The 24,914-nt window shown below is 39.1% G+C and overlaps 1 protein-coding gene across 4 annotated transcripts in view; it reads left to right on the top strand.

Moving 5' to 3' along the window:
* The first annotated feature begins 1,447 nt into the window (after window positions 1-1,447).
* SCEL (sciellin) overlaps window positions 1,448-24,914 on the top strand; it is a 75,349-nt gene continuing 51,882 nt past the window's right edge. For 3 of the 4 annotated variants that reach the window (XM_063425844.1, XM_063425834.1, XM_063425830.1), the window contains exons 1-6: window positions 1,448-1,553; window positions 13,018-13,072; window positions 13,793-13,916; window positions 16,011-16,073; window positions 19,340-19,405; window positions 23,585-23,650. In XM_063425844.1, the coding sequence (XP_063281914.1) occupies window positions 13,042-13,072; window positions 13,793-13,916; window positions 16,011-16,073; window positions 19,340-19,405; window positions 23,585-23,650 (350 nt within the window). In that variant the 5' untranslated portion in view covers window positions 1,448-1,553; window positions 13,018-13,041. The remainder of the gene's footprint in view (window positions 1,554-13,017; window positions 13,073-13,792; window positions 13,917-16,010; window positions 16,074-19,339; window positions 19,406-23,584; window positions 23,651-24,914) is intronic. The other variant, XM_063425840.1, reaches the window with a different exon arrangement.

The raw sequence follows: 24,914 nt of genomic DNA, 5'->3' as shown, positions 1-24,914 counted from the left end.
TTCATAGAAAATACAACAAGGCATCATTATAGCAGAGAGAAAGTGCATAGTATAGTACTAAATCAGTATATAGTACCAAAACCACAATGTAAGTATAGTGCTAAATGCAAAAACCCATTAAAAAAAAGGTATACTGACCAAGAGCAGGAGAAATGAAACCCTAACGTTTCGGCTGTGAAGCCTTCCTCTGGGGGACCTCTCACTGACTGACCTATGTTTCCACTTATATACCCCCTTCATGAAAACCAATTAACCTACCCACACATTGTCACCCCTCCTTACACTGTCATCACCCCCACACTGTCAACCTCTTCATGCATCCACACTCACATTAACCACTCCTAATCCTGTTAATCTCACCCCCTCCAAACTCAACTGCCCTCACTCTGCCACACTCACCCTGTCACATTAACCCCCTTACTCCTGTCACACACGTCCCTCCTACCATGCCACAATTGCCCTGACACATTCCCTCATCAAACCATGTCATACTCCCTCTACCTCATTCTCTCTCAAACCTTCCCCTGTCCATTGTGAGGGGGTGGGTTGTGAGAGAGAAACCATGTCATATTCCCTTCGCCCTTTCACGCTCTCCCTGCCACGGGTACCCCTTTACTCACTTTGTCACAGTCACCAGCTGAAGACATTCATCATACACACACAGTCAGGAAACATAGCTTTGCCATAAACACAATGCACAAAGGCTACAGGCAGATCCCCATACACCCAACACACTTCAAGCAGTTACCCCAGACACATAAGGTTTCAGACAAAAATGCAAACATGCTCACAGAGACATACATTCAAACGCACAAGAATACTCTCTGTCAGACACACTCTCAGGCGCATACACAGGTAAACTCTGCATCAATGTGAATATGTGACAGTGTGCGTGTATTATGACTTTTTTGTTAGTGGGGCCTCATGCTTGAGTTTCGCTTAAGGCCTCATAAAGTCTAGAGTCGCCTCTGCCATATCCACTACATGATGCTGTCTTATTTATGGTACTTTTATTGTTCCTTAAGTAATTACTCAGAGATTTGTTTAATCTTCATTTCTCCTAATGATATCTTGATCACTATACGAATGAGTTAAACATATCAGTTATAATGTAGCCAAACACTAAGGCAGCTTGTAATATGATCATGTAACATTCTTTACACAGGTTAGTAACATTTCAGTCTGGGATTATTTGTAGCACTGCGTAAGTAAGCCTCCATGATTACAAAAAGCATGACAAAAACTGTAAATTCTCTAATTCATTACACCAAATGAAAACAGGTGTTGCAGGATATTTTGCGAGGACAGTCCTTTTGTTTAAACTATGACAAAAATGCCAAAGTGCTTTGACACACAAGCACTTGCTATGCATGTGGTATTTGAAGATACACCCTCTTCCACACCCTCACAGAGTGAGTCACACTGAAGGAGTGTCTCTCTGAATTTTTGTTCTCTCGTTACTGGGTGTATCGACTGGGTCCTGCACACCTCACTGCAGGTGACTGTCTGGAAGATTTCTTTGCTGAGCTACTAGTGGCGTTTACTGTAAAAAGGTATGTATTCCAAAAACTAGCAAAAATACTTCTATTTTGTTGAATTGGATTATGTGCCTGTATCTTCCTAAATCACTTTTTTATAAGAAAACTTAGACTGTGAAAACGTGAAGCTAACTATTTGGCACATCTAGTCTTTTTATTATGAAAAACTCTTTTGCTGGCTTATTTGTTGGCTAGGCTAAAATATGTTTAAAGCATTATTTTATCCTGAATGCATAACTTAGAATAAGCATTTTGCAGGGAGTGTTGTTTATTATACAGTCACTCTGAAATATATTGTCTGACTTTGAAGAGGATTCATGCAATGTACCAATTAGATTTCAAATCTGATATTCAGCTTGTTGTGCTTTGTTACACTTGGTGAAAACCCATACATATAGCTGTGCCTTTTCTGATGTATTTTTGTATGTTCATCCCTCTGAAACGTACTGAGGCTTATGCTTTGGCAAATAGTATGCAGACACATATAGCAAATAAACTTATCTCCACTAATTGACCTTGATAACCTGTAATCTCTTTTCAGTTTTGAAAATAAGTTTACTTTCCCTATAATTCTTTGCTAGCTATTGTGTTTTGCTGGATTCAGTCCCCATTGGCCTAGTTGGAACAGTGCGAGAGTGTGAAATCTGTCTTTAGCCTGTTTCTCCTGCAAGTTTTTAAGAACACAATACAAACACATATTGCATTTTGTGACTGGTACAGTGAAGTAGTCGCGATACCTCAGTACTGCACCTAGACATATAGGTTCTGTCCCAGATTAGTGGGATTTACACTACTGCTGAAACGGCTATTAGTTACTGCCTCCATTAAATAAGCCTCTTTCACTGAGATGATGGACTAGAGGCTGGAGAGACAGAGACCATGTGTAACTCCTCTCATAGTTTAAATAAGTAATAGTCATCTTAAGGATCAATGGGAAAATCAAGCAAATGGCCCCAATGAAGATCTGCTTAAAGGACCACTAAAGTCACCCAGGCCACCTCATCTCAATGAAGTAGCATGGGTGCAGTTATCCTGTCAATCAAGGTAAAATATTGCTGTTTTGCAGAAATGGGAATGTTTACCTCGAGACTGAAAGCCACTGGAGGTGCATCCACTGCACTGACCAAGTAAAACTTGGTCACATGATGCAGAAGTCCCTGTAGAAAAGCACTGATGCAGCGCGCATGCGCATCAGGTCTCCAGTGCTTCTCTATGAGAAGCATTGGATTGGACCACGATGGAGGAGGCCATGCCTCCTCAATGATGTCAGGGAGGAGGAGAGGTAAGCAGCGCCAAGGGAGAAAGCTAAGTATTTTATAGTACACACAGGGGTGGGAACAGAGACACTACAACATTAGGAAATTATGTTTGTATTCCTAACACTTTAGTGTTCCTTTAAAGTGTCACTTTCTGGGGGCTTTGCCGAATTCACAAGTATCCCGGCGGTGACATCGCCACTGTTGGTCCAGTGGCCGTGGGGGCAGGTAAAGCTGAGATCACTTACCTAAACCTGTACCTCATGGGCATCGCTTTATTTCTCACACTGCTCCTGTTCAAAGCACCAGGAGCCCACGTCACTGCTGTACTCAATGCAACATTGAGGTGTATGAAGGATCCTGTGAAATGGTGGGAACTATATCGACAGGACCACCATCAGGGGGTGACAACCATGACAGTTGTCACAGGCCCTGCGGCCGTGTAATAGCGCGACCGGCCCCTTTAAAGATGTCAGCCGCAAGTAATGCTGGGAGGAAGTGACGTACGGTCCAGACCTTGAGCAGTGTTAGGGGCCCCACCATTTCTGATGGCGGCCTTGTCCATAGATACAGCCAATTCCCTGCAGCTGTCGGGATTGACTCTTTGACTCTGCCTTGAAAGTCAGTATGGAGGGAAATACAGAGACAAAGTAGTCCATACTTTGTCTCTGTATATAACTTGACTGAGATGGAATTTCAGTGATATTCCAATACAGTCAAATTTAGTTTTTATCTATATGAAATACTCCTTTCTGTGAGTGGGGGGAGGGAGGGAGGGAGGGGAGGGAGAATGCCACCTTCAAAAAGAATAGCAATCATCTGTATATTTCCTACCAATCTGGCTTGTTATATGTAGATTTTACTATTTATTGAAAAGGGAATCATGCCATACTTACATTTGCAAATGTAAGATTTACTTTAAAATGAACATGGAAATCAAAACATTGTGTATAGATCAAACTGATAGCATACAGTGTTAAAGTCTGAGAAACGAATGCTCAGTGCTGTAGCTAGCCTGGCTTTTTCATCTGAGTCTGCCCCTTACAACCAACATTGGTGTCACTGGGACTTTGCTAATGCAGAACATAGAAAATATTATTATTATTATTATTATTATTATTATTTTATTCTTTATATAGCGCCAACAAATTCCGTAGCGCTGTACAATGGGTGGACTAACAGACACATAATTGAGATCAGACCACTGGACGTACAGGAACAGAGGGGGTTGAGGGCCCTGCTCGATGAGCTTACATGCTAGATGGAGTGGGGTATAGTGACACAAAGGGTTAAAGTAGGGGAATTAAATAGAGAAGGGTTTATTGAGTGCTTGGTACTATATATTAAAGTTAAATTATGTTTCACTTGAGACTGGAATTATGCACATGACAGAAAGATCAGAAGCTGGGCTGAACAAAAAAATTCTTGATTTGTGGTACTTCACTAGAATTCACTAGAATCCTTTCACCCATCTGAAAAGGAGTGATTTTGAAGCCAATAAATAACTTGCGTTACTGGTTCCAGACTTCCAGTGAAGGTAGCAGTGTAGCACAATATAAGGACACAGCTGTAAAGGCTGTTATATACACAATCAGAGGCATGTTTTATAGATAAGGATTCTTAGTCTGGTATTGTTACACATGCTAAATGCAAACTTTAGCGGGCAAGATAAAGCCAGAATTGTATTCAGGGTCATGTGCAGCCAGGGAAACATGAAATTGATCTTCAGCACCAAGAGCCTATATAGGGACACTGGTAATAATGGTTGTAAGTGCAACCAATGATACAGTAACTCAGGATACCAACTTGACAGGATAGCCACGGGCCATAGGGGGAAGGTATCTGGGTGTATACATATATATACTATATACTATGTAATATCTGGATATGTACAATGCATTGTATAATGTATACTATGTGTAATGGTAATGTGTGACAAAACATGATTGCTTTTTATGCCTGTGACCTGCTCAATTTTAGAACATATTACTGGGATGGTTCATGCCTCAATAATAAGATGAAAGAATAAGACTGCCAATAATAAGATGAAAGAATAAGACTGCCAATAATAAGATGAAAGAGTTAGACTGCCAATATTTGGATGAAAGAATAAGACTGTCATTAATTAGATGAGGCAGACTGTCGGACAATGCATTACTGTTACAAGGGAGGATGCTGAAGGTAGCAGTTCTATTGGGTATTACCCAGCCAAGGATGGTACATGTAAAGCTGCACACGGACATACACAGTTACAGACCAATGAGTCTTGTGGTGTTTCCTGAGGTGGCCTTGGTGATACCAATATAAGCATTTAGATACATAACTATGAGCAGTCACAACGTATATAAAGATGTAAGGATGAGTGTGCAGCATTTTACAGGATAACTTTATGTTAAGCACATTCACAAATACAAGATAATAATTCCGTGATGTCTGTGTAAATGTCTGCAAAATTGACAACTCTAGAATGAGGTCTGATCCTAAAGATTACTCATGAACTCCCTGCGTTCTGTAAGACCTTTCAATGAAGAGTGACCTCTTTCAAAAGAATGAACATACCCACCCTAGTCTGGTAAAACCAGTTCAACAAACTTTGTCATGAATAGACAAGGGACTGCATTTTTTATAGTTATCTGCTCTGCTCTGCCTGAGGATGTTTTCCAATGCTCAGGAGAAATGTAGATATCTGTCCTTACAAGCTGCATGAAAACATGCTCACTGCTAATCAGCTGTGAATGTGTATGTTACATTTAATACAGCTATTTTATCTTTTGTCAGACTGTTCAGATTAGCTATATGGCATGTAAGTTAGACTGTATGCTCGTTTGAGCAGGGTCCTCTTCAACCTATCGTTCCTGTAAGTTTTCTTGTAATTGTCCTATTTATAATTAAATCCCCCTCTTATAATATTGTAAATCGCTACGGAATCTGTTGGTGCTATATAAATGGCAATACAAATAATAAGATAAAAGGATATCCAGGTTTGGAATATTATGGAAGCTTGTCAAATGTATTGAGGAAAAAAGATTAAAATAGGGAAATAAATCTATAATATTAAAAATATCATAGATCTAAATAACCGAGGAAACTTTTTTCTCAATGATTGCTGACAAAAAATACACTTTTCACTTTGCTTTTACAAATGAATATGTGTGTAAGACACTGGTGGATCCGGGAGGGGGGCAACGGGGCAATTGCCCCCACCCGAGGCTCTCCCCTGCTGGCTAATGCAGGGCTGGCACTGTCCAAGTGCCAGCCCTGCAATGTACGTTCATGGACCGGAGGGGAGATCAGAGATCTCCCTCCCTGGTCCGCAGGCACCGTGCTGGCAGCCGGCAGGAGAGGGAGTTAGAGAGGACCTGGGAGCTCAGTCTGCAGCTACTCCGGGTCCTACTCTTACGAGCACGGACCGTTGCCACGGTTACCACGGAGCTACAGGGTTCACGGAGTTCACTCTCACCACTGCGACCACAGGGATTTCCCACCGGACCACCAGGGATCCAGAAATGTCCCCCCTCCTACCTCAGTAAAGGTAAGAAGGGAGAAGGGACATACATTTTTTTGTAAAAAGTTTTTTTTTAAAGTTATAAAAAAGCCCCCCTACCCTCCTCACCACTCATTCACACACTGCCCCCCTACACACATTGCCCCCCCATACACACACTGCCTCACACACACACATACACTCCCCCACACGCACATACACTGCCCCACACACACATACACTGCCCCCCACACACACACTGCCCCCACACACACATACACTGCCCCCACACACACATACACTGCCCCCACACACACATACACTGCCCCCATACACACACTGCCCTCAAACGCACACACTATGCCCCCAATACACACACTTCCCACACATACATACACTGCCCCCATACACACATACACTGCCCCCATACACACACTGCCCCACACACAAATACACTGCCCCATACACACATTGCCCCCTACACCCACACAGCCCTCCACACACACACCATACATATTTCCACACTGCCCCCATACACACATTGTTCCACACACACATACACAGCCCCCCATACACACATTGCCCCACACACACATACACAGCCCCCCATACACACATTGCCCCCCACACACATACGCAGCCCCCATACATGCATTGCCCCACACATCCTACACATTCACACACTACACCCCCCCCACACACAATAAATCTTTCACACATACACTGCACCCCTCACACATTGCACTACTCACACACACCACTGCTCCTATGCCCCACTACAGCCCCATATCCCAGCAGACCCCAGGTAAGTTGTCAAACTGTTCTTAAACGGTTTGACTACTTACTCTGAGAGGGGGTCCCGGCACTCATGGCACCATAACCACTACACCTAGATGTAGTGGTTATTGTGCATGGATTATTTATTTAAATATTCTACAAGTGCCCCTCCCGAGATCAGGTTCTGGATCTGCCACTGGTGTAAGACTGACTGTTTCTGTGAAACCTGACTTCTTGTTTGCACTGATAATGTGTAATTACCACTTCTATAATATTAAAGAAACATTCCAAGCACCATAACCACTACAGCTATGCAGTGGTTATAGTTCCAGGACTGCCCTGGTGATGTTCCTGTGCAATTTGTTAAACTGGTTTAGAGCAGTGTGACAACTTATCTGGACCCCCTAGTAAGTTTTCACACTGCTCTAAAACAATTTGACAAATTGCACAGGAACATCATTAGGGCAATCCTGGAACCATAACCACTGCAGAGAAGCAAGAGAAGCCATGTGGCTCTATTCAGATAAGCATGGCCAATGCAGGACTGTGCTTAGACAGCCACTACAGGAGGACTTAACCCTGCAAGGTAATTATTGCAGTTTATAAAAAACTGCAATAACTACACTTGCAGGGTTAAGGGTGATGAGAGTTGGCACCCAGACCACTTCAATTAGCTGAAGTGGCCTGGGTGCCTACAGTGTCTCTTTAATGTCAGGACACTCCTGAACCCATGACCACTATAGCAGGATGCAGTAGTTATGGTGCTCAGAGCGTTCCTTTAATGTCAATGATTGACTAAGATTAAACCAGCAATTCTTGGTTTAGTGAATAACCCGACTTGTCTTTGAGGCACACAACTCAATTAAAATGTATCATTAAAGAGCATTTCTAGTACAGACAAGTAAACACAGTGTGGCTTCAAAGCACATTGCATTCATGCAAATACAAACGGGTGCAGCTTCACTGCTCTGTCCTATTGTTAAACAATCTCATTAGTACTATATATTTTTTATTAGAAATCCTTTACATAATTACATACTTGGTTCCATTTCACTTTTATAGAAAACTATATGTAACTGCTATTAATAACATCTAAGGCTTTTTTTTTTTATTTGTTATTTAGCTTTCGGCACTGCTGTGCAGAGTTTATATCTGCAATGCCAAATTTATTTGTGCCATGTCAACAAGAAACTTAGCATGTATCTGATTTCAATGCAGTGCATTTATAATGTACAGTGTCAGTACCTGCCATGGATTTTATTCATCTGGTAGACAGCCACTGGAGGCAGACTCATTGCTGCAATGTAAACATTGCAGTTTCTCTGGAAGTGCAATGTTTAACATTGCAGCACTAAGGGCAATAGGGACACTGTACCCAGACCACTCCAATGAGCTGAAGTGGTCTGGGTGCCTATAGTGTCCCTTTAAGTGTTACAAATCAATTAAAGCAGAAAAGAGGCTTACTCTTACATTTGATTATTATTAGAATGTGACTATTCCTAAAAAAATTGCAAATGTTATTTATTTCACCAATTTCTAATGAAGCCCCTTGCTCATCTTTTGGCCATGGAAAGAGGCTCGCGGATTTAAATCCCATTGCAGTTGTTAATAATAATAGTAAAATAAAAGTAACCAACGCTTGCATTCCTATGACTGGAAGTAGAATATAGGCAGAAATATACAAAACTCTACATGTCTTGTTTGGTGCTTCAAGTCAATGTGAGTGGCTGGGTTTAGTCTGGAAAAATTGCAGCATTGCACTATATCTCAATACATCTGCCTGGGATTATATCCAGTTTATGCCTGATCTTCTGTTTTATTGACTATGTTGGAGTTTAGATACATTGGCTAGTAGCATTTGGATTTCCCTTATGTTGATGTGTTTCTTGTCATTTCTATACAGTCTCAAAAAAACATTTATTCTGGTAATTTATTATGATTTTTTTTTTTAAACTAATCAAAAATGTAAATTGTTGTGCTTAATGGTTGGATAAAGCCCCCAAACAATTTATCAAATCTTTGAATTTTATTGAAATTCTCATGACAGCTACAGTGAAAAAATGGGGGTTATGTGAACGTTACACACGCGCACACACGCACACAGACACACACTCTCTCTCTCTTTCTCTCTTTCTTTCTCTTTCTATCTAATGTAAACATATATGTGTGTGTGTGTGTTAAATGTGACTAGGTAATGTAATGAAAACCTGCTTCTGTTACAACAAATCTTAATTAAATCAGATATTATGGGTAGGTCAGGGAAGATCATGGGAGTTTACTGAGAGTAATTAGAAGGGCTGAGGGTGGACGTCTTTGAACATAGGTGACATCTAGGTATTTGTCCTTAACTTGGAAGAACAGAGAAACAGGATTATTTACATAAGGGAGGAACAGATAGAATGACAGGCAAGGAAACCTAACTTGTCTAACAAGAATATTTCATTTTTATTGTCATGAATTGTATACTTGTGGGTCCAAGACTTTTATACTTTATATCTCTTTTTAAACTTTTTTTAAATAATTTGTGATTGTTCTTCGATCTCGGATTTATCTCTGTATTCTTCCTGATTATTGCATGAGGCATGTAATCTGCAGGTAAACAGAAAATCTTCCCTTAGTCCACAAGTCTAGTTTTTATAGAATGTGACATCCATTGCTGTAACTCTAAGACCCTGAATTTACTCCTTAATGGCAATCTCTAACACTCGCTCTCACAATACAGATCAAATGACTAATTACCATTAGAGTGCAAGCTTTTCTGACGATGACAAGTACTGGATCCTCTTTTTTTTTTCTAATCTCCTTGCTCTCTCTCCTTTCCCTTCTCTTTTATCTTGTTCTCACCCCTTGCTCGTTTCTCTAATTCTAATTCTTCTGTCTAACCGATTAACCCGTTCCTATCTCTTTGGAGAACTCAATGTCTTTTTATTTCCATATGGGATATCCTCTTGTTTTTATTCTCCATAACAGGTTTCTACTGGAGAAGAATTTATTTATTTATTATTTAGTTTCACTCCAAAGGCCATTAGATGTAAGCCCACCTGCCATGTCAAGGCAAACCTCTCAGGTTGGTCGTACACAAACAATTCACCTTGCTTGCTTTAGTAAAAGAAAATCTCTAATGAGACAGAGAGGGGTATTTTTTTTTTTTAAACCTCTACACACTTATTAACTCTTAATAGGGAACACATGGGATGGGCGGCAGCGCTGTAACATGGCTGTGTGATACAAAAGGAAAATACAAATACACAAAACTAAGTCCTGAGCTCAAACTCCAACTACTCCAACAAGGTGGTCTAGCTCATAATAAATATTTACCATTAAATATATAACTAGTGTGATGCCAAACCCCCAATCCCAACTAATTCCTTATCATAAACTGTATCTAACCATATTGTATAACTCTAACTTTTAACATCTAACCCTATGCTCCATCATGAAAGGTTATCTATAGCCAACATTGATATTGCCTTCATTCTATCTCTTGGCTTTGCTTTGATTCCTAATATTTGGCATTCTTCCATGCTGTACAATCAGCATAATCAAATTAGTCACTTTTTTAACCCTGGCAGCAGGGGCATTGTTACCTAAATGGTTACTAGGGCACTGTAGCGTTAGAAATACACATTTTCATTCCCAACGCTATAGTGGTCCTTTACAGGGTTACTCCGAACACCATGACTACTTCTGTGGACTGAAGTGGACATGGTGCCTGACATGGGGGAGAGACATGGAAGGGAAGGAAGAAGAGACATGGATGGAAAGGGGGAGAGAGAGGCATGGAATGAAGGCGTACAGAGACACGGATGGAAGGGAGGTAGAAGTGAGTGGAGAGTGCAGCCATACTTTACCCTGCCTGGAGATTGAAGAGGGAGTAGGGAGCGAGCGGGGAGGAGGGGAGGGCATCGATACAGATCCTCGCCATGGGAACTAGAGACCCTAGCTACACACCTCTGGTGCCTGGAGTCTATATGTGCAGTGTTTCAATTTGAAACCTTTTACATATGGAGTTAAACCCCTCTGCGGCCAGAAGAGTAACTCCTGGCCATGTCATTGGGGCATCATTAACCAGCCTAAAATAACATTCCTGGGCTGGCTAATTTAAATTCTCTGCATTATCCTATTCACAGAATTGCATTCATTGGCTGAGAGAGGTCAGCTGAAGCTACGAGCCAATTGTCAGTGGGATCGACTTCTGGCTTCTGCAGCTCTGCAGAAGCCGTATGTCATCACCGGCTATTGCAGGACAGTTGGCTCCCAGTAAAGAACCAGGTAAGCGGACAAACCATTGCATAACAGTTTGCCCCATTACCGGCAATGGTGCCTGGGTTCTAATGGCATCGTAACCACTACAGTGGGGAGTTATGATGCCTAGAGCAACCCTTTAATTGTTCCAGGACAAAATAGAGATCATAGCAAACATGTGTCATCATACTATAATGAACAATGCATTTACACAAGACTGACATTTGTTTAATTCTCAGTAAAGCACAAGAAAGAAGTTTCAATCAAGAACCCAGGGACCGGCCGACTTCATCATGAGGCCTGCAAAAGCCTGTTTTGCTCCATTTAAAAAAAAGGATTTAGATCCTTTTAGCAATATGTGGAATAGATCACATTATACATTTTGTTGTTTTTATTTTTATATTTGCGTACACCCTTCTAATGCTATTTTGCACTCATTTTTATAATTGCAACTTATAATAATCAGCAAAGTACTCATTAAGGTTATTTGTGGATCAAAAACTCCACCTGTACGGGTCAAGGAAAAAGCTACAATGAGAATGAAAAATCATTGAGTTCTTTGAGAAGATATTGCAAAAGCATTCAGTTTCACTGTCCCTATCGGCATATTTTAGATAGGTGTGGGATGTGACTCATATTTTCCTAGTGCAGCTATTAGAGTGGTCACCAATTGTACTGTGCGATGAAAACAATTGTTGTAAGTAATATCTCCTGTTATTCCAGTATAAATGATTGTACTGTATGTTTGTGTTATGTAACTGTTATTAGAAATCTGGAAAAATTGTAAAAGAGAGGCAATTACCATGGAATCCAACAGAATGAGCAGCTAAACACCATTATGATTGCTCCACTTTTACATCTATTTACAACTTTTCTATCCTGACCATTCTAGAAATGTTCCACCTGTGTGTCTAAATAGTGTCTGATATTTACAATCAATTTGCTCTTGGGAAAGGTATAGAAACAATTGCCATTTACTTTTCAAAAGTTGTAGGTCAAGTGATCTTTCTACAATTATGCTATAGCTGCCATTAAAGGAACACTCTGAGCACCATAACAACTTCATCTCAATTAAGCTGTTATGGTTTCTGGACGCTAACTTACCCTTTACAAATAGTTTAACACGGAACTTGTGTAGATGACAGCCATCCTCTCAGACCGTCCTGGCTAATTCTTTGGCCAAGCATTGTTTCTGACCTGAAGATGAGAGGAAACTACGTATTGAAAGCTTGTTTCTTAAAAATGTTGTCCAATAAAGAGCAATCACTGCACATTGTAATACTCCTGTAATTCTGGTATATACAGTAATAGAAAGACCAACTGTATATTCTCAACAATATGGAAAAGGTTAATAACATCTGTTTATGCCAAAAGAAATAAGCAAATGAAACAATGACACAATCTCCTTGTAGTGTTTACTTAGGTTGTGCAATCATACTGAATTGACTTGTGCTGAATCCTTCTCTTCTCATAATTTCTATACATTCATCAAATCATTTCGAAAGCTTAGTTACACGTTCCTACATTCTATATAATTTTATTTATAGCTCTTACATTTCAAACATGCCATGCCACTGCTATTTCTGTTACTACTAATGTTTAATTTAAGACATACTACGGTTCTTGCTTTTCATCTGTGACCAATACTTTAGATACTTTCTTAACTTTCATTTGTTTTGTTCCTTAACTTTCATTTGTTTTGTTTGTTTTGTTTTAGAATTAAAATATCCAAGTGTATAAGATGTCGATGTTCAGGAGTTCCACTGGAAATGGTAATGAAACATAAAACGTTTTTTTATAGTTAAATACATTTTTTATTGTTAAAATGTTTGTCATACTTTACTCACAACACCCCCTCTTCCCCCATCTTTCATCTACACGATGCAACCACTCCATGTTCTCCTATCTCCCCACTACTCCTCTAAGCTCTTTTCCCCCTTCCATCTCCTTCAAGCCCTCTTAACCTTCTCTATTCTATCTTCCAGTCTCTCCATATTCTCCCCTTCTTCTTTATTACCTTTCCTTCATCCTTCTCAGAAGACTTCAATAGATCATGTCCATCATGTTCAGATTAGTCCACCACAATCTCATTCTTGGCAGCAATTATTATTTATCTTTAAAAAAACAAAAACAAGAATACAACCATCACTACTGAATATCTAACTCTATTAGGGCCTGGGGTAATGAGATTCCTGGCTCTGAGTAGAAGATTAGAGTAAATTCCCAACAACCTCAGCAATATTTATTGACCCAAGTATCAGTGGGCCTCTGTTATGGGGTGCCTTTTACTAGATTGGGGGCGGGGGTGGGGGGGTGAAATGCAACTTATTACATTTTCCCATGCGCACCAGACTTATTTTCAGCAACTCTGCTGGGATATAACAAATTTTAAAAAATACAAAATGAACCAAGTAAGGCAGGATTTGTTATGTTAGTGTGTATTAACCATTTTTGGTTATTGGGAATGTTGGCCTCTCTTTCCTTTCTAATAGAGTCAAAGAGTGCCACTCTTGGATCTGTTAACAGGCAGAATGTGATACAAGAAGCAAACAGAAGGAGGACACTTTTGCAGGACAACAGCTGGATAAAAAATCGACCAGAGGAAGAGGAAAAGATGTAAGAAAATTATATAAAATAATATATGTGCTAGCCAGAGGCGTAACTAAAAACCACAGGGCCATGGTGTGAAAACTGCCCTGTGTACCCCCCTGTGTCTAATTCTCCCCCCCCCCCCCCCCCCAGCTCTATCAGTGAGCATTTCCTGTCAGACTGCAGTCTGCTCGGTTACGCTACATACAGTGTCTGGCAGGAGGGGAGCAGCACAGAGCTGCCCTCCTGGTGGGAACCCATGGCATGACGGGCCTGGTAGCAGCTGCGACCCCTGCGATAGTAACGCCATTGGGGCTGGCTAGCAATTTATTCTGTCAGCTTTTTATGTTAGCTGTTAATTTTAAGACAAGGTTTATAGTGTCATATTTATTTAAAGCTTGCAAAAGTTCTGAAACTTTAATGTGAGCATCATGACCATAACAAGTTCAGGCATGTAACAGTTTAGATGGAAACAGTAGTGGTCGGTGCAACTGTGACAGACTACGAAGATCAAACAATTAGGTGTGTCAAAGCAGACAAGGTATTTCAAAGATTAACAAATTATGATATTTAATAATAGCATAATAAATATTTCTGATCTTAGGTTGTGTGGAAAGCTTGATGCCACATGAGTTATTTGCATTACCTGAACTCATCTGAGCTAATTATTATTAATTAGAAAATGAATACAACTTGAACTGACTCGGAGATGAATGCAATAGTCTTTCTAACTGGTCAGAATGGAGTTAGTGCAAATGCTGTTCCCAGCAGCTGTGAGCATCTGAGTTTTGTAGGAATCTGTATTAAGATAACATGTATTAACTTGTTAAATTGAAGGTCAACAGAACCAAATCCCAAACATACATCAGTATGGCTTGACCCGATTGAAACTTGTCAAACCTGTAAACAGGAGTGAACTGGAGTTTCACAGAGTAGCAGTTGAGCTGTTCTGAGTCGTTTGCATTCAATAGTTGCTTTAAAGGGATTCTCCAGTGCCAGGAAAACATATTCGTTTTCCTGGCATTGCAGGACCCTGGAGTGCCCCTTTCCCTCCCACCGCCCATCCCAAATTGCTGAAAGGGTTAAAACCCCTTCAGTGACTTACCGGAGTCCAGCGCCGATGTGCCTCGGCGCTGGATTGGGCTCCGCCTACTCTCCGCTGACGTTGGCGGGGGAGACCTAATGCGCATGCACGGCAATGGGCACGCATGCGCATTAGAATTCCTATGGGGATTCCGGCGACGCTGAAGGTCCTCACATAGCGTGAGGATGTCCAGCATCGCTGAAAACACTTTTTGTGTTCTATGAACATGGAAGTCCCTCTAGTGACTGTCTAGTAGATAGCCACTAGAGGAGGACTAGAGCATGTGCCGTGCATGCATTAGCTCTTCCTCATAGAAAAGCATTGGCTCAGTGTTTTCCTATGTAGTTTAGAAGACGCTGGACGCTTTGCATGAGGATGTCCAGTGTAGTTTCACAGAGTCAAACTCCATAAAAGACCAGGAAGAGCCTCTAGTTACTGTCTGTGATACAGCCAGTAGCGGCTGTCTTTATCCTGTAATGTAAACCTTCTAGTTTCTTTGACACAGCAATGTTTGCAGATGCAGGGCTAAGGGGACCGGGACAGTGCACCCAGACCACTTCAATAAGATAAAGTAGTCTGGGTGCCTATAGTGTCCCTTTAACAAAGAAGTGTTGTGCAAGAATTACAAGTCACTTCCTGCATACACAGCCTTGTTGGTTTATATTGCTTTATGTGTATTTTATATGCATGGCTATTCTACATGGCAGCATCACTTATGGGTTAGCTCCTCCCCATAAGTAATCCTACCATATTTGGTCAGAAAAGTAGAAAATTGTTTACATACTTACCGTCATTTTCTTTTCCTGGCCAAACATGGCAGCATCATTTATGGGGAGGAGCTAACCCATAAATCAAGCTGCCATGTTTGGCCAGGAAAAGAATTTAATATACTTACAATTTTAGTTGTTGAAGTTGGCAAACAGCTGTCTTTCTCAGTGTTGATGAAATATTTTATTGTTGTAGATTTGACTATGTGAAAGTATTTCAATATAATAATCTAATTTATATGAACAATTATTGTACTTTTGTCTTTACAGAAGAGATGAAAATTATGGGAAAAACGTGTTGAGTCGATACAAATCACAGGATGATCTGGACAGGTAATTGATGATTCCGTTTTTTTTGTTTTTACTTTTGTACTACAACACACACACAAGGGTAGATAACCAAATACTTGTCATTTTGAGATAAAAAATATACCGGTAAATCATAACCAATGCTATTTATCGTGAGATTGTAATAGAAATGTAAAGAAATGTTTTCAATATTTTCTAAAATGCTCTATCTTCCATTAACTTATCATTTCATTTGACCTGAATGATATTGGGGTGGGGATATGCCTTACTAGGGTATACCAGTTTTCTTTCAACAACCATCTTAAAAAAAGCTCTAATCTGTGTTCTATCTGATTACTGTATCATTTCTAATTTCTACTTATGCCTTTAAATGTTTGGGTAGAATGCTAAATTACAAATTCCTTTTTTTTTTTTTTTACAGCTAGACTCTACTGAGTTAGCTTTTAGAAGTGTAGCCTATAAGATTTTCTGTTAAATCCCAAGGTAATTTCTCTTAACCAGTTCTTTTCTTGACCTCCTTGCAAGATTTTGTCACCGCAGAACAGTATTCCTCCAATCAGTCTTTAGGACTCATCAAGTCCTTTCATGGTGTTTCTGCTTTAGCACATGTGAATTAATCAGTGGCTCAGTAATTTTCATATAGATTTAAGTGCAAAACTAAAGATATTCTCATAGTGTGATATTCATCTAACCTCTAGGCTATTTGGTCAGTTCTGAGTATTGGTTTAAAGACCACAACTGTAGATCACCAAACCTCTATATGTGTGTTGGAGATTGAGTCACCTGATATCTATCTGATTGATCAGCTTGCTGTCCTTAAAGGACCACTATAGGCCCCCAGACCGTTTCCGCTCAATGAAGTGGTCTGGGTGCCAGGTCCATCTAAGATTTACCCTGCAGCTGAAAATATAGCAGTTTTAGAGAAACTGCTATGTTTACACTGAGGGTTAATCCAGCCTCTAGTGGCTGCTAGAGGCGCATCCACGCTTCTCACTGTGAAAATCACAGTGAGAAGACGCTGGACGTCCATAGGAAAGCATTGAGTAATGCATTCAGAGCTGACGTTCCCCAGCGCCGAGGGATCCCTGCGCTGATTAAAGGTAAGTGGCTGAAGGGGTATTAACCCCTTCAGCCCAGCGGGAGGGGGGCCCTGAGGATGGGTGGGGGGCACCTAATGACCCTATAGTGCCAGGAAATCGAGTTTATTTTCCTGGCACTATAGTGGTCCTTTAAAGAAACACTTTAGTGTTAGGAATACAAAGCTATATTCCTAGCACGGTATTGCTCCCTGACCCCATGCTCTCACCTGATGTCAGAGCTGGCCGCGGGTCTCGCGAGATTTACACTGGGAAGCTGGAGGAGCTGCACGGAGGTGAGTAAACGCTTGCTGCCCGCCCCCCCAGGACCGCCGGGCTTGTAATGAGCCCGGCGGTCCTGGGAGGTATAATTGGAGCACCCACTCGAATATTTATTCGAGTATAACGCGCACCCCTAATTTTAAAATAAAAATCGGTACAAAATTTTGCGCGTTATACTCGAATAAATACGGTATATGACCTATATCAATTTACTCCAATTTCTCAATGAAATACTGTATTGGATTTAATTGTATTCTATATATTTTTGGCAATATTGTTAAAATTGAAAACTAAATAAAAAACAAAACAAAAAATGTTTTCACTTACCCAATTCCAGCACCAATGTCACACTCCTCCTCTGCCGACATCAGCCTTTGGGGGGGGGGGGAGAATATAATGTGTATGCGCAGCGAGAACATTAGGGCTTCCCAACAGTAATTCATTGACTCAATGCTTTCCTATGGGGTTTTTCAACACACTGGGCATCCTCATGCAAAGCATGAGGCCATCCAATGACATTACTAGGATTTAAACTCTGTGAAACTCCAGGAAGTGGCTGTCTAGTAGACAGTGGCTGTCTAGTAGGCAGTCTTAACACTGCAATGTAAATAATGCACTTTCTCTAAAACTGCAATGTACATTGCAGGGTTAAGGGAACATGGACATTGCACCCAGATCACTTCAATTAAATGAGGTGGTCTGGGTGCCTACAGTGTCTTTTAAAGTTAAATTTCTGTCTCAATGATGGTCGTGCACATCATTACCTTTCTCTCCTGTCTCATATTGTCATCTGACACTCAGAAACACCAAGGTAGTGTAATTCAGTGCTAATTTTGGCAGCAAATTTCAATTTAGTTTTAGTCATAGTGTTTTGACAAAAAAGCCATTTTAGTTTTAGTTGTGTTTAAGTCATCTGAATTGTTTTAGCTTTAGTCTAGTTTTAGTCGACTAAATCTCCAGTGGATTTTAGTCGACACAACTAGAAATGTCTGTTGCATTTATACCTTCACCAGCCCTTCTGTGTCTCTTTGTGTTATCCCAGCACCACTGGGTGTCTCTCTCCCAAGCCCTGGTCTGTCTCTTTTGCCACTTAAACAGCCCTTCTGTGCAGTGTTAATTTTGGCGGCAAATTTCAATTTAGTTTTAGTCATAAAAATCAATTTTATTCATCTGACTTGTTTTAGTAGACTAAATCTCTAACATTTTACTCTACTAAATTTTAAATAAAACTATCGACAAGATTAACAATGGTGTAATTGACCACAAATTATAAACAAAAAGTCAAAATCTGTGCTGCTAGTTGCTTTTAGTTATAAGCTTTTTTTGCAAATAGCCAGAACTTGAATTCACATAATCTCCTGTCTTAATCGAGCCAACTGTCTCCTATCACCATTCCGACAACCAGCTGACTCAACTCCAAATTATATATAGAAAAAATACCATCGAGTTAATTTGCTTCTTTCATTTCTGTTGATCTGCCTTAAAAAGGCTGTACTGTGTTCCTATCTATTCAAGGATAATATTGTAACTTTAATCACAAAACACTATCTAAATCAATCCTTTTATTCTTTTTAACGCTCCTCGCCTCCTTTATTCCGTTCTTAGACAACTATTTGTGAGGTTTCTGTCTATTGAACAAGGTGGTCTTTTGGCTATTCTCCACCATCAATACTTACAAAGCCCCACACCACAAATTTCTTTACAATTATGATATCCATATACTAATTCTCTAAGACAGTTATGCTTCAGCTTCTGCCTTTTTGGTATTCCATTTGAAATTCAATAATTTAATATAAAGTATATTTTATTTATTGTCTACATGTCTGCAAATTGACTTATTTTAAGGTAACCACAGCCTGCAAATATTTATTTGAAATTTCACATTGTGCATATTAACTTGTTAATATTAAGTTTGTTACATTTATCTTTCAGAGACACAGATAAAGGAGATACGAAACCCATACATAACAGGTTTAAGTCTGATGATGCTTTGGACAGGTATTGTATGCGATCTTCACCTATGCCATAACTATTAAACATAAATTGCAGGTATTAAAGGGACACTATAGTCACCTGAACAACTTTAGCTTAATGAAGCAGTTTTGGTGTATAGAACATGCCCCTGCAGCCTCACTGCTCAATCCTCTGCCATTCAGGAGTTAAATCCCTTTGTTTATGAACCCTAGTCACACCTCCCTACATGTGACTTGCACAGCCTTCCATAAACACTTCCTGTAAAGAGAGCCCTATTTATGCTTTCTTTATTGCAAGTTCTGTTTAATTAATATTTTCTTATCCCCTGCTATGTTAATAGCTTGCTAGACCCTGCAAGAGCCTCCTGTATGTGATTAAAGTTCAATTTAGAGATTGAGATACAATTATTTAAGGTAAATTACATCTGTTTGAAAGTGAAACCATTTTTTTCATGCAGGCTCTGTCAATCATAGCCAGGGGAAGTGTGGCTAGGGCTGCATAAACAGAAACAAAGTGATTTAACCCCTAAATGACAGTGAAATTGCCGGGGAATTATCTATACACTAAAACTGCTTTATTTAGCTAAAGTAATTTAGGTGACTATAGTGTTCCTTTAACACAGGTTTAACAAATTCAACACAAACTGTTTTAGGAGTTCTTTCTAGTAAGCAATATATGCTGCCCTGTACTCCTCAGGTAATAAAACCCATTCATGCATACCCTTAATAGTTGACATAGGTGAAAGGAGTACAACCTATTTAGCAGAAATTTTGGATGTTAGAGCTTAGATTTGAACATTTTAACACAAATATCATTAAAGGGATGCTATAGTGTTAGCAATACAAACATGTATTTCGTATCCCTCCCCGGCCAATAAAGGCCCACCTGATCTCAGCTCACCGCCTCCTCCAAGGTAAGCTGAAGTGGGGGGACTAATACACATGCACTGTGAATGTAGCGAGTGTATTAGGCAATTAGGTAATTTTACAACTGGGGTCTACCCCTTCCCCACCCCTGCGGTAGTAATGCATTGATTACCACATCAGCAGTTGAATGGCTTATCCTCAGTCAATAAATTATAGAGTCCATATATGTTACTAATTGATAAGAAAATAGATGTGTAATGAGTGCTATATAAACTGTACAGTGCCTATAAGTACTTTAGAGGTATATCCATAATTACTAGTGGCCTGATGTGTCCATTTTCTGAAATTCTAATTCTATAATAATAAAATCTCTAGCACGAATGGTAAGTATGCAGTATGAAAGTATCCCTTTAAGTAAAGTAATGGTGGGAAAAACTGCTGGATTCTGCTTCCTTAATAAAACTATTGTAGTATTTTGTCTTAAAATGCATTCGTAAATTTGGTGTGTGCATGTTGACAAAAAATATTAACAATATTGCTAATACACTGTGTTTATATGGAAGCATGTGTATCTTTTATCATGCATGCAGTTGTATTTATCTAATTCAATATCACTAATAATTAATTGTATTAATAATTGTTCAATTAACGTACTGTTTAAAATATCCTTAGAAATACATTTAAAATAGGTGTCCATATTTCCCCTTAAAAAATATACTACACATATGAAATTTACCAGGCAGTCATAACTTAAAGGGACACTATAGTCACCAGAACAACTACAGCTTAATGTAGTTGTTCTGGTGAGTATAATAGCTCCCTCCATGCATTTTCATGTAAACACTGCCTTCTCAGGGAAAATACAGTGTTTACATTGCCCCTAGGGACACCTCCAAGTGGCCACTCCTTAGATGGCCACTGGAGATGCTTCCTGGCTCAGTGCTGCACAGAAAGCAGCCCTGCCGTTCAGCGTCTATGCATGGAGACACTGAATTTTCCTCAAAGAGATGCACTGATTCAATGCATCTCTATGAGGAGGTGCTGATTGGCCAAAACGGTGTTTGGCCTTACCCCCTTGCTGATTTTAGCCAATCCAATGCTTTCACCATGGGAAAGTATTGAATTGGCTAAAAAGTGACAATTTTGATGATGCCACCAAGGGGGCGGGGCCAGTGCAGGCAGACCTGTAGAGAGCTGAAAATAAGGTGAGTTTTAACCCATTCTGAGGGGGCTATGGGAGGGGGGAGGGAGGGTAAGCCACCTAAATGGTGGGTTTTCACTATAGGGACAGGAATACATGTTTGTGTTCCTGACCCTATAGTGATCCTTTAAAAATATTTGCCTTGACATGACAGCCCTGTAGCATATATGTCTCCCATTAGGGTCTTCTGGTCGTTCAGTTATTATTAGTATAATAATTATTAGCAGTTATGTAGTGCCAGCATATTCTGCAGTGCTTTACAGTTTGATAATGGAGAGATCTGAAGGCCCTGCTCAAATGATCTAACAATCTATAAGGATTTGAGGTAAATTGATATATATCATCACGATTCTTGCCGAAGGACACTTCCTGTGTGTCTTAGAACCCTGGGCAAAGAGTCTTGCCTATTCTTTGGCTCTAACCAGGTGGGTTATTTACTAAAGGGAGAATTCCAGGTGAATTCAAAGTGAATTCCAAATTTAAGGTCAAAATAGACAAAATGGAAAAATTTTCTAAGTCAGCTATACTCTTAGTTCAGCTACTCTGGCCTTCAATTGTAAATTCACGTTGAATTCTCACTTTAGTTAATAACCCTGATGGTTGTTATTGTGTTGTCTTTCGTGACTCATTATATTGTTTTTATGACCTTAAAGGTGCAAAGGATAGTAATTATAGTAACTCTTTAAGAAGCAATCTTATATTTTGTAACATCATCACAATCTGGTCATTAAAGGAAGACTGCGAGTATGATAACCATTATAGCCTGCTATAGAGGCGATAATGTCAGGAATGTGTTAGTACCATCCCAGATTAAGTAGTCAAGCTGTATAAGAATGCCACCTCCTCCTTCTCTGCAAGGTAGATGCAGTATAGAGCTGCACTCATTTGCTAAGAGTGTTTCCTGAGTACTATCAGCCAATGAGTATGGCCCTACACTTCCAGGCTTAGCTCAGTGGCAGGAGACTAGTTACTCTGAGAAGGTATAACCCTTACAACAGACTGTAGTGGTTATGTGGCTTGGAGTCTTGGAGCGTTCCTTTAAATATTTCATGCCGCACAAAATGCCCATGTTATCAACTATTAGCAGTTCCATAATGTCCTGCTCTAACTAAATATGTGGAACATTCAATGTTAGAATAGGATTTTAAAAGGCCAAATTATTATGATTGAATGAACTACTAATGGTCCTTAAGATGTTAAGTAGCTCTTATTAATAGAATCCTACACTCAGGTTTGCTAGTGCATCACGTAGGATAGTTAGAAAACATAATTTAATATAGCTGTTCTTTACATAGAATGCAATCCAGTCCACAATGCCAAGCTTTCTATTTCTGTAAGAGCAGGAAAACCAAGTAAATCACTCGACCTCTAGCTTAGAATATATTATATCACCCAAACTGCAAAAAAAAAAAAAGGAGTTAGTTTATACATTAGTCAGCTTTCCTAGAACAGGAAGTTGCACACTGATAGAAGAAGATCCAAATTACCAAGTTATTTGATATAAATAAGTCAGCAGGGATTTAAAGACAAGATCACATTTAGGTCATACAAAAATAAATCATTTTGCAGTTGCATACCATGCTGATTAAAATAATAAAACAATTTTTGTTTTAAAAAAATCTGGAGTTACTGGAATGTTTTTCAATCTATTAATGTATCCAATAATGTTATAACATTTATTATAAAATAAATCTATTAGGCAATTTAAATCTTTTTTTACTTTTAAGTTCCCAAATCCTTCTTTAAAATGTTGCCCTACTCCTATTAACATGGAGTTTTTTTTAATTGTACACTATCCTCAAATGACACAGAAAAAAAAGGCATTCAATGATTTATGTAGAGATGTATGATACATATAATAAAATTTTTTGTTTGCTTCTTCTCTTTGTTTCTATGTTAGTGTTGTGTGTAAATAGTACCTTGTTATTAAAGAAGGCCATATTGGATTGGTATCTATTTCTTCCAAGGTTTCTTTATAATTATCAGCTCGTCTGTTCATCGCAATGTACTACAAATCTCTCATCTTAGATGTATATTATTATTTTTTTAAATTTTTTTTTAGCTCTCACAGATTTGAACAAACTGCAAAATCTGTGATAACTGCCTTTAAATTTGTGGTTCCATATTTTCCTACAGAATCTCACTGAAACACACACCAGAAAGAGGAAATAGATCTGCAACTCTGGAAAGGGTTCCCAAGAGGTAGTTGGTTAAATCTGGAATTTTAGTAGACAAGTACCACCATTTGTTGATGGGGGGAGGGGGTGGGGGGGGGGGGGGGAGGGATTTGGAAAAGAATGGAAATTGCAAGTTACAATTACACATTTTTATTGCTGTAGATTTTGAAACCAGAAAAATATCATCATAATTACTGCTGTTCACCAAATAGTGGGCCAACATTTGGGCTGTAAAAATAGTTGAGATAGTTTGAAATGTGTTCAAATTAACAATTGCAAGGTTTTACCAAATTGTCAAACCGCTAATGGTTTAACTACAATTTACAGTTTAGGAACTAATTCTTCAAAGTATTGGATCCAGTTATTAGGAGAGGAAACACAAAATAAGGAAAATATTTATTGTCATACTATAATATGAGAAATCGTATTGAATACAATGCTAGTGCTTAATAAAGAATAATAACTAATAATAAATGGAGAGAGGAATGTTATGCTATTATAATTAAATCTCAGTTGAGTGACTTGAAACTATTTCAATGTTCCATGAAAGAACGGAATTATCTCTACATGTTGCAAGATTCCCTGAGCTGATTCTGCAGTACACTCCAGTAAAAATAAAATACCTTTGTTACTTCTGTAAAACCTTGCTCAAGCGGTTATGAACTAAATAACCAACCGTACTTCCTGTTTTCAGAAGCAAATTCCATAACACTCCCTTTTAGGCAAATAGCTTAACCATTTATGGCCCATTGGGTAGAATTTGCTAAAATCTTAGGTCCCTGAATATTATGAAAAAAACTATGAAGTCCTAGTGTAATTAATATAATAATATATTTTATCAATATTTAATATATATTTTAATATAGTTAACATGTCATATAATAATATATGTTTCAATGCCATCGTATGCCTCAGCACGGTACAATGGGGAGATAAAATAGCAAATGAATGCCACACTAATTAAGGTGAACAGAAGCAAGGTCTAAAAGAGGGTCCTGAAACACAAAATGTATCATCACAAACAAAACAAAAAACACTTTTCCGTGCCTTGCATAATATAATAGCAGTAGTCACTTAACTTCATATTACATGAGGTTGTTATTATCCACCAATTACTTGTATGCTTGCCGTGATTATTATTATCAAAGGAGTCATAGGGCATGAATTACAACAATAAATCAATAAAAAGTAATACACAAGATAATAAAAGTAATGCAGTAAACGGTAACATATTTTTGTAGTAGAAAAGTAAACAAGGTATTCAGGTGTCCATCAATAAGTGAACACAG

Source organism: Pelobates fuscus, chromosome 1, assembly GCF_036172605.1.
Source record: "Pelobates fuscus isolate aPelFus1 chromosome 1, aPelFus1.pri, whole genome shotgun sequence".
Classification (NCBI taxonomy): Eukaryota; Metazoa; Chordata; class Amphibia; order Anura; family Pelobatidae; genus Pelobates; species Pelobates fuscus.
Note: the sequence above shows the minus strand (reverse complement) of the source record. Positions and strands in the feature narration are given on the sequence as shown.